The following is an 11,206-nucleotide window of genomic DNA, read 5'->3' as shown; positions in this document are numbered from 1 at the left end:
AAGGCGGAAAAGGGATTTGGATAAGATATTTGTTTTGTCCGATAAGCAGGATAAAGAGGTTGATCATATTCAGTTCACCCAATCATCGACCAACTTTTATAATTATGTACATGGACCATGAGAGCCGGCTCGCCTAGGCCACGCAACCCCGCAATACGACTACCCCACGGGGGGACTCAACGGGCGTGGGGGTGGTAGGGCTGCAACCGACGCATCCCAATGCAGATTAAAGAAGATTAAAGCAATTTTAGAATTATGAATTTTTGAAAGGTAAAGTCAGGATAATGTACCAAAGCCAAGGCAAGGCGTGTACCTACAAAGGGCTTCGCTAAGGCAAATTTTGATTGAAAGTGGTCTAAAATTTTTTACCAGGCACCATAAGTTTCACTTGCAAAACTTGAGAGGCCAAAATTATTTTGTGAAGCATTCATAATTGTGCCCTTAAAAAATTTGTTAACAAGTACTTCTAATTTTTAAATACCTAAATAAATAAAGAGTGTCCTTTCTGATACACCGCCTCTCTTATGCTAATGTGTCACTCATTAACAGGATCATATCAATAGTTTGACTGGTTTCATTTTCATCTTCAAAGTGGATCAATTACAAAACAAAAAAAGAAGTTAATGCATTAGTTAGTCAACTCAAAACTAAAATGATTTGGTATTTTAATTAAATTTAGGACGGGAAAGTACCAAATTTTTTTTAATTAGACAAATTTAGTCTTAAACTTTTTGAAATTGTGTCAATTGAATCCAATAAACCAATTTTAATCATAGATCGCTGACATTGATGCTAACCATCCTACGTGACACGATTAGTGTTGATGTGAACATTTTAAAAATAATTTATTGAATTTTTTATTTATTTTATTTTATTTTGTATTGTTTTTTTTTTTTTTTCTTCTTTTCCTTTCATTTAGTGGGGAGGTCGCCTTGAAGGCTTTGGGCAAGGGCCTTCCTAGCCTTGCTTGCGATCAATGAGGCCACGATTGCCCCACTGGCTGCGAGCGAGGTGGCTCTCATCAACCAAAATGAAAGGAAAAAACAATTAAAAATAATTAAAATTGTTAAAATTTGTCCGCATCAACACTAACCATATCAATTAAACCAGTATCTATATCAGCGGTTTTCGACCAAAATTAGTTGAATAGACTCAATTAGCACATATGCAAAGGTTCAGAATTTAATTCGCTCAATTAAAATATTTGTAACTGAATTGATACCGATACAATAATTTTGAGACTAAATTGGTAAAAATATAATAAGTTTAGGGATTTTTTTGGTACTTTACCCAAATTTTGCATAATATTAGGTCAAATGAATTAACTTGAAATTGAGATCCATTTGATATATTTTTATTAAAATAAAATTTTACCAAAGTGAAGTAAGAAATATCCAAGTTGTGTACCCGCACGATAATATCAAAAAAAAGCTGCGACATAATTTTTTGCATTTTCTTTTAGATTTTAGAAGTAAAAAGTACCTTTTTCTTTTTACATCCAGATATTATGGGCAAATGCACGTGGGGACCTTTATATATTAATAAAAAAATTGAATATATTACTTTTAAAAAAAGTTTAAATGAGCTAGCCATAAGATTTGACAAAAAGAAAAAGTAAAAAGATCAAAATCAATCCGACTACATGTGATAATAAACCCACGGCTACGTAGGAAATTAAGTCGATTAAGTCGAGAGTGCGTTTGTTTCACAATAAATAAATAATTTGAAAAATATTTTCTTAAAACTAATCACTTATACTATCTACAAAAATAAATGAATAAAAAATATTTTCATTGTTCACAAAAAAATTTATACATGATTCTTTTGTTGATAATGAAATTTTTCATTAACTAATAATTTTAAGTGATATAATCAATTATTTTTTAGAAAATATTTTTTATATTATTTACTTTTTGCAAAACATAAGGAGTGTGAATTGATATTACATAATGGACCGGCAAAAAGAAAAACAGCTCAACAAGCCAGCAAAAATTATGTCCTCAAGATCAAAACACACCATGCATGATTCATCGAAAGTAATTTTTACTTTTAACTTCTACTCTTTTTTAAGTCTCGAGACTCTTTTAACATGTATAGATATTTGTATGTAAAATATGTAATTTTCCAAATTATATTTAAGAATTAATATACTTCAAAATTGTGAAAAATGGAAAGTAAAACACTCCCTACTTTTTTGGCTTAACACCCTAAAAATAATACAATTTTAGCTCCGATCTCAATTTTGCACTAAACTTTTATTTATCTTATAAAAAACCTCAACTTTAAGTATAATATCAATTACACGTCAAACTTTTTTTTGTCTTACAAGAAGTTACTAATTTTTACTTGAGTCATATTAATACCTTGTTAACCTTTTGTCCAAATTCAACCTTAGTAATCTTACGTGATATTTTTACGTCAATCCAAACAACATATTCTTGGATATGAGATTTGGATTTAAAAAAAAAAAAAGGTTAAAATTGACTTTCTTTAATTGCTCTTCCATTTCGTTTGGAGACCTTCAATTTTGCACTCATTCTTCAATCTCATTAAGAGTTTTTCATCTCTCGGGGTCAAAAAACTCACACTTGGTACACTTTAACAATTTGTGTTCAGGAGTTTTTTTATGTAGGGTTAATGGGAAAAACTGGTGATTCAAATAAAAATTGACGGTTTTCATGAGACAAAAATATATTTAAAGTATAATTGAAATTAAACCTAATGTCAGCGATTTTTTTAAGGATGATGAGCCTACCTTTTTTATCCCCTTTTCGCAGCATGCATAAACAAATAGATCTTCCAATTTCACAAAGTACGAGAAAGGCAAAAGAAAAAAGAAAAAAGAAAAAAACTAAAATCGAACTGACAATGGGACGTGTACTCAATCCCCGCGACGCATAGCAAAAGAGTCAACGGCGGTGGGGCCCCGCGTCGCCTGTCCAGTCACCGAATCTTAACCTACTCCGCTGGCGCATGATAGCGGACGGCAGCGCCTCCGCCCTCCGGGTGGCAGGTCAAAAGGAGCACGCCTCGGTCCACGTGTCCGGCCCCCCCCGCGAGAGATCGGACACGTGGCGGGACGCCGTTGGCCCTTCCGCAACGGCTATATGGGATCCATCCATGCTGAGCCGTGTCTCGGGTGGCGTCCCCTTGTGGGGTCCGGCCGCTGGCGGACTTTCTCATAAAGCGGTGAAAGAAAAAAAGAGTTTAAAAAATCTTAAAAAATAAAAATAAAAAAGGCTTCAAATTAACAAAGAAAAACTCAGAGTCCCACTGACAAAAGTCTTTGCCCGAGTCCCACCCCCAGAAAAAACAAAAAAAGGTTTCTCACACTATCCATTTATTTATGTGTCTTTTTGAAAAGATTTTCTTTTTTTGCATAAATTAGACGTAGGAATTAATTATCTTCAGAAATTACATAAAGTAAAATTTAGGGCCGAGCAGGGGGCATTCGCCCTTGTTCTCGTCGGGTGAAGTGGGTTGATCGAAGCTCGCCCAGGCCGGTTTGATCTCATATGACCATTTTAATTTTATAATTCTTTTTATTAAAGTCTTAATTCTATCTATATAACTTTTTGAGTGGATTTTAGTCCAATCATTGCTTCAAATATTCCATGAAAGAAGGAGCGAAAGCGAAGTGACATTTTACTCTTGTGTAGCATGACTTGTTGAGTATGATCAGTAGTCAGTAGTCGCTTAATCATTAACTAAGAGATAAGGAAGCAACTTTACTTGGAACTATTTTCAACTTTTGCACCAAGCAATATTAAAGCGAAATATTAGATTTTTCCCTTGAAAATAACCAAAAAGCAAAAACGATTATAAGAGAAAGGACTCTACACCCAGTATATATACATATATAATTCGAACAAATTTAAATTTCATGCATTGCGTAAAAATCAAATTTCAATAATCACCATACTATTAAAAAAATATTAATAAGCCTCCTTTGAGTGCCTGTTAAATTGTGACGTCAAGTTTTTTTTTTCATTTTATTTTATTCTAGGTAAAGAATTTTTTAGGGCATGAGATTTCATAAGTTTTGGTTAATAAGTGCGCTTCCTTTTGTGTTCAAATCTGTTAGTGCTCTTAAATAAGTACTTAACGAACATCAAGAAGGTGCTCCAAAAGGAAAATTAGAGTTGTTGTAGCCTCAATAAATAGTCATTCTAAGGGTGCTCGGATTGATCTAGGACAGTTGTACAGACCAAGCTCATAATAGTGATTGATTCGTCGTGACAAATCTCATATTCAAAGAGTTTTGAGTGTAATTCTCTTTCTATGATTGAAAAAAATAGATGTGGAGATTTGATTATTGAGAGGTTCATATGACATCTTGCAAGTCTACGTCCAAACCTTTGATTTGTGCAAATAATCTTGACCCACAACGGCTTTCGCATGGTTGATTTGTTATTCCTTTTTTTTTTTTTTTTTGGGAACTTGATGCTAATTAAAATCTTTGACTATGGATTTTCAGGGTTCGCACACAAGAATAGCGTGAGGAAATCAGTTATGTTATGGAGGAGGTTACTTTTAGAACTAGTAGAAAATTATTTAATATTAGCATAATAGTTTTTTTAAAAAATTGATCACATCAAAAATCAAATAGTTGCTATCTTGAAATTTGACCTTTTATTATTATTATTATTTAGTTTCTCAATCAACAGCATTAACAATGCTCATGAGAGTACTTTTTATTAATTAAGTTGGGAGTCTCTTAAACACTCGAGTGATCTCATCAATTATGATGATTAGTATCACTTTCTCATAGCAATCAAGGATGATTACTCATGTTAAAGCGAGCGAATTTCTTACTTGGACATGATTTACGAACCATATATATGACGGGGATGCTAATTTGGTGACACCCATACGATTAATATTTATTATTGATTTGGTCCATTAGACTATGATATTGGCAAAAATATTCCCCTAAATGGTTGAGTCGCTTTGTTTGAAATTTGAATTTGTGATCATACTTCTCAAGAAGCTGTCATGAATTGAGTAATTGAGTAGTAACTGACGGGATTCTCCACAGTTCCTTGACCATTCCATTGTCTTAAAAAATGTTGTTGTGCATTTTTTAATGTTTCGCACACAAAATTTCATACCAAATAAAGACCGAATATATTTCAATAAAAATGGACATCTATTTTTTAGTGATTTAACTATCACCAATTCAGATTAATCCCTTGACTTCTTCAACAAATGCTCAAAGGGTGTCTCTAATCCTCATTATGGCTTTAAGTTCTCAATTTTTTTTTTTTTTGGTAAAGTTAAGTTCTCAATTTTTAAGCTTTGCTTAGTCAAAGAAAATGGAAAAAAAAAGAAGAAACCCTACTTTCTCAATGAAAATTAATTTACCAAAAAAAAGAAATGAAAAAATACCACAAAAAACTCCAAATTATACTTACTATAACACAAATACTTAATACTTTTTTTTTTGCGTCACAAAAAACACTAAAAAATTTGCCCACTCTAATATAAATACTCAAATTTTTTTGTGTCTCGAAAAAATCAAAACATATGTGATATATCCATTTGTCAATTCAATTTGGGGTATACTTATCGCACTCGCATAAGTTGGGGATTTTTTTATAATACAGAAAAAGTTTGGAATATTTTGGTTACAATGGTCACGTTTGATGTTTCTAGTACCAAAAAATTATAGAGCATTTGTGTAATAATGGACATAATTTTGGGTTTTTTTCTATATTAATTCAGAAAGAAAAGGAGGCAAATTTGTTGCAGAAGTACAAAAGTAAAGACCCGTTGCAAGGAGAGGAGCCATTGGTGCCAAAAGCAGCTTTGCGAGTAGTTCAACCAGATATGAGAAACACAGGAGTGGTCCAATCTCTAGTAGCAAAAGAGCTAATTCAACAACCGAAATTTGCAGTTTTTAGGACCCAATAAATGGAAAAAAGATGAAAAGACCATGAGCATTAATCACTGTCCACAACTACAACAGCAGTAGAACTCAAGCTTTAGAAAAATGGGGCAGTCCCATTAATGCAGACAAGACAATAATTCCATTGGAAAAGCAAGTAAATTCAGGAGGGGGGAGGGGAGGCAAAAAAGAGAAAAGAAAAGGCAGGAAAATAAGGAAAAAGAGAGAGAGAGAGAAGAAATGGAAAAGCAAAGGTCGTATGGTGGGCCCCGCCTTCAATTTCCTGTTACAGAGATGGCAGTTTCATCTCGCTCTCTCTGATATTTAGCTTATTTAAATGCCACCCTCTCTTTCTCTTCACTCATTTTGTTAAATCCTTCAATTTCCATGCTCTCTCTAGAGAAAAGAAATGAGCTTTATGAGAAAAATGTTGTAGGGACGAGAGAGAGAGAGAAAGGGAGGAAAAGAAAAGCGAAGGGGGAGGAGGAGGAGGAACAGGAACAGGAGGGGAGCTTTGTTTAATATTCTTGCGGGCGTGTGAATTTCTCAGGCGTAGGAAGCGAAAAAAAGTCTTCTCTTTCACACCCCCTCCCTCCCTCCCTCCCTCCCTCCCCCTTCTTCTTCTTCTTGTTCCTTCTTGTTCTGCCTCTTGAGTGTGGATGAAGACTCTTAGGGTTTGATTTAAGAACCGGGTGCCCAACCCAGAAAAAAAAATGCCTCTTCTTGGGTGGTTTTCTTGCCTTAAATAACTAGCGGGTTTCATCTGATGAGAGATGGGTGTGGTGATTCCGTGCCTGGATGAGGTCTGTTTCCTTTTCTCCAAGATAGCTATGCCCAGCTCGACATGATCTACTGGGTCGTCTCCATTTCTGGGAAAAAGGCCTTCTCTGTTTTCGAATTTTAGCAAGAAATTGTCTATCTGGGTCCTCAGCTCGCTGAAATTGGACTTTGACTTTGTGGGTCTCTGTCTTTTTATGTTCAAGATCTTGGGTTGATTTTTCTTTTTTCCTTCAGAGCTGTGTGGAAATTATGCTGTGGTTTCCGGGTTGGTATAGCTTGTAATTTTGGTAAATTAGGGGTTTTTTTGTGCGGCGGATTTGAGATGGAGGAGGTTGAAGAAGCGAACAGAGCAGCTGTGGAGAGCTCCCACAGGGTTCTGAGCCTCTTGTCGCAGCCGCAAGATCAGGTTCAGTGTAGAAATCTGATGCTTGAGACTGGTGATGCTGTATTCAGGTTCAAGAGAGTGGTTTCTCTTCTCAATACTTGCTTGGGTCATGCTAGAGTTAGGAAGTTAAAGAAACTACCGACCCCTTTGCCCCAAAAGGCCCTCTTGGACAACCCTATTGTTAGAACTGACCAATCTTCAAAGAGTCTCCAACTCCTACCTCCTAATTACCCTGAAAATGCAATTCAGGAACTCAATACACATCACAAAGCCTCTCTTTCTTTAGGTAACCCGAACTTGGAGTTGAGCTCCAATGGCAAAAGCCCTCTTCATTTAGCCCAGCAAGCGCCATCAGCACACTATCACTTTCTCCAGCAGCAGCAGCAGCAGCAGAAGTTACAGTTCCAGCAACAAATGAAACACCAAGCTGAGATGATGTACCATAGGAGCAATAGTGGCATAAGCTTGAATTTCGATAGCTCTAGCTGCACGCCCACCATGTCGTCTACGAGGTCTTTCATTTCTTCACTGAGTATAGATGGGAGCGTGGCTAACTTGGATGCGAATGCTTTCCATTTGATCGGGGCGGCTCGCTCATCTGATCAGAACTCGCAGCATAAGAGGAAGTGCTCTGGCAGAGGAGAGGATGGGAGCATGAAATGCGGTAGCAGTAGTAGATGTCATTGCTCTAAGAAGAGGTCAGCTTTTGCTTGAATAATTCATTGTGCAATGTAGTCACTTGCTTTGTTGTTTGTAGATCCATTGGCCACAGTCTCTTTGCTTATCCATTTATACCTTGTTGCAGGAAACATAGGGTGAAGAGGTCGATTAAGGTACCTGCTATAAGCAACAAGCTTGCGGATATTCCTCCCGATGATTATTCGTGGAGGAAGTACGGGCAGAAGCCAATCAAGGGTTCTCCTCATCCTAGGTATGATTGCCTCTGCTTTATCATGTGCGAGCTACTTGCAAGTTGACTTATATTTCCTTAATTTGCTTTCAACTGTGGTTATCTGATTCTTTGATTGACATTCCGTTTATCTTGGCTAATGAATGGTGGAAGAACTTTGGTCAATTGGAGTAGGGTTTGGTTGTGGTGTTGTAACCTATTGCAATTTCATTGGTCTGCTTTTAGGACTCCCAGAATTCCCTAGAACAAAATAGTAGATGGTTTTCATTTGGAGATATGGTGCTCTAGTAGAGTTGTCATTCTTAAAAGGAACAAGATTAACATCTCATTATTCGGCTGCTAAATTTGCATCTAGGACTTTGAAGGTGCTCTGAATTTCTCTTCTAAGTTAGCAACTGTGATTAATTTGATAATTGAGGCTCTCTGCTTTGGCTTCTGAAGTAGGGAGGTCGTGTTAAGAGCTCCTTCTAATCTTCTATTTCGTATTGCAGGGGATACTACAAATGTAGCAGCATGAGAGGTTGCCCTGCAAGGAAGCATGTGGAAAGGTGCTTGGAGGACCCGTCTATGCTCATTGTCACCTACGAAGGTGACCATAACCACCCCAGGGTGCCATCACAATCTGCCAATACATGAAAATCGTGGAATGCTTCTTGTAGATTGCTTTTTCGAGCCCTGAGTCTTCAGCGTCTTAGGTTTTATTAATTGGCTTGAACTGCTCCTGTACATATTTTTCATGGCCTGAAGCATGGGGTATAGATGGAGCAGTTATTGGCTGAAAAAAGGAAAAGTTAATGCCTTTTGGTTACTGTCAGGTGGGATTTAATCTTAGCCTTGAGCAAGAAAAAGTCGGGAAATGGGGATCTTTTTGTTGTAAGAACTTTTTCTGGTAATTAAAGTAACAGTTTCATGTTCTCCAAGGGTAAGCAAAAATGGCTATGCTCTGTTGGCTCTGGGTTGGATGCTTCACACCAATTCATAGATGCAGTTTGTATTGAGGTGGAATATGTGGCTTCTTGGGAGGGTCCAATTGTGTAGTGCATCCTTTTCGTCTATGGCTTTAGATGATGCAAGTAATACTTGCTTAGTTTTAGTTTTCTATGGTTTTGTGAAGTTTCCTCGGGTGATTATTTTCTTTGCTGATCGACACAAGATAAAGAACATTGAAGTAGGAAGGAAAACTAGGAGAGGGAATTCAAATTCTTAGTTCATACCATTGGAAAAGTAAAACTGGAAATTTTGCCACCTCTTTGCTGCAGCTTCGCTCGAATTCATGGGAAAATATAAGAATAATTTTAATTATGCTTGTCTAAACTTTATGGATCAGTCCATGCTTGTGTAAATTTCTGTTGCTGCCCTTTCTAGGCCGAACAGGGTTTCTTGTTCTCTCGGTTATGGTCATTGAACAAGTAATGCCTACCTATGTACATCATATCAAGATTCTGGTTCCTCTAGTAATGCCTACCTATGTACATATCAAGATTCTGGTTCCTCTAGATGCCTCAGTCTTCAAGTTTGGGAGGACAGTGGTGGAATGGTAAGAGAATGTGCCCATCAAGTGCTCAATGAATGTCAGCCGGGTTTGAATAAGGTTAGACTCATCTTTCCAAAGGATCATCATGAGTTGCTGGTTACCACATTTCATTCTGCTATTGGTAGCAAGTAATTGGTGTCTTTGACCAACTAACAAATTTTGGGTCAGTTGTTGACTTTTTGTGTACCCAATTGGAGAAAAATTGATGTTTGAATCAAGTAACCTCTCTTTATCTTTGGGTGGAAACACTGCTTCCGCACAGACGTTGATGTCTATATATGGTTGAAAAACTATTCAGTCCTACTTATCTTCCTAGATTTTTCTTTAGATTATCCACTAGGTATGAGCCATCATTAGGCAGGAAAAAGGAAAAATAAAGAATACCAAAGAAAAAAAAAATTATAAAATGGGGAGGAAAAGGGCGGTGCAATCAGATTCGGTTATATTGCACAAGAAAAAAGGTGGGAAGACTAACGTTGGACAACGCACAAGGCTATGGATGTTGGACACGACAGACGAATTGGGTGGAAAAGGAGTTTGCCAATTTGACTTTAACGTCATCTCACCTTTCCATCCCCATTTGAAATTCTTGAATTTTTGAAGTGGGGTGGGAGGGCAAAGTCCTAAAGATAATTGCTACAATCTTAGACTTTTGTGGGGATGGTGACGTCATCGTTTTCCACTTTCTTCTTTATTGACCAGCTCATTATGATTATCCGCGGGGTTCGGTTGAGGGCCTCTGTGGGCCTAAAACGATGGGTGGAGGGTCAGTGGTGAGATGATTGCTTGAAGCATACGGCCGTGCCGGCACGGCCCGTTGCGTGCCGAGCCATGCTGCCCTGCGCTGGAACGGTCCATTTGCTCTTTCTATATGCGAGTTTGGGGAATTGTCTTATAAATTCTATGGTGCTGTGAGAAGCGAAACGATACATATGCAGCGGGTGATTCATCGTCCGGTGTCAAAACTTTCTAATAGAAGTTCACAAACACCATTATGCACATGTTACCACCATGATCCGAGCTAATAGATCGATACAAATCATGTGGTTGGACAGGAAACACTTTCGTGGCGACGTTGCAAAGACCTTCCCTGGAATCCACCACTGTGCATCCTAGCAATCCCTGCTCGCCCCATCAGGCAGGCAGCCCCCATGAATTCTTAAATAATCAATACCTAATTCCGTCGTCGTTAATACCGTACCTGACCATCGTGAGCGCATGCTCCTAATTGGTTCTACAGTCTCCAGTGAAGACGCTGCTCGAGTAAAAGTTGAAAGCGGGCTCGCCCGTATCGATGGCGACAGAGACTGGTTGGAGGAGCCACTGCCTGCGTAAGGGCAGACTCGCTGTTGGGAGGGACATCTTCGTATCTGCTGATTGTCGCGGCACGAGAGGCCTCATTAGGCGCATTGCAAGTGCCGCCGGCTGCTTAGTAAGCACAGCTAAATTCGGTCGCGTGGCCGTGCTCAGACAAAGAGATAAGATTTCCTGTTGTGAGTTGGGTAATGCCTTCCCTAGCTGCCACAGCAGAAAAAGCGCAGCAACACCCTATATTCCCAATGAGAGTTGTGTAAAAATGTGGATTATCTTTGGTATACAAATGACTACAAAATAAAATGAGAGATGTTTCATTGGAAATATTAAGTAGTATTGGACAAGTTTCTCGGTATGACTTGTTAGGGTTAGTATGGTTGGTTACGGGTCAAGTGA

The 11,206-nt window shown here is 37.7% G+C and overlaps 1 protein-coding gene across 1 annotated transcript; it reads left to right on the top strand.

Moving 5' to 3' along the window:
- Nucleotides 1-6,260: 6,260 nt before the first annotated feature.
- Nucleotides 6,261-8,882, top strand: LOC104427549 (probable WRKY transcription factor 21). The gene is made up of 3 exons (XM_010040631.3): nucleotides 6,261-7,750; nucleotides 7,858-7,983; nucleotides 8,454-8,882. Exons 1-3 carry the CDS (start codon nucleotides 6,990-6,992, stop codon nucleotides 8,596-8,598), a joined length of 1,032 nt encoding a protein of 343 aa, XP_010038933.1. The 5' UTR covers nucleotides 6,261-6,989; the 3' UTR covers nucleotides 8,599-8,882.
- The last annotated feature ends 2,324 nt before the right edge of the window (nucleotides 8,883-11,206 follow it).

Source organism: Eucalyptus grandis, chromosome 2, assembly GCF_016545825.1.
Source record: "Eucalyptus grandis isolate ANBG69807.140 chromosome 2, ASM1654582v1, whole genome shotgun sequence".
NCBI lineage: Eukaryota > Viridiplantae > Streptophyta > Magnoliopsida > Myrtales > Myrtaceae > Eucalyptus > Eucalyptus grandis.
This window is presented reverse-complemented; position numbering and strand designations above follow the sequence as displayed.

Coding starts and splice junctions, on each gene's coding strand:
- LOC104427549 (XM_010040631.3), top strand. CDS start 6,990: ATGGAGGAGGTTGAAGAAGCGAACAGAGCAGCTGTGGAGAGCTCCCAC. Junction 7,751..7,857: donor TGTCATTGCTCTAAGAAGAG/GTCAGCTTTTGC, acceptor ACCTTGTTGCAG/GAAACATAGGGTGAAGAGGT. Junction 7,984..8,453: donor AAGGGTTCTCCTCATCCTAG/GTATGATTGCCT, acceptor TTCGTATTGCAG/GGGATACTACAAATGTAGCA.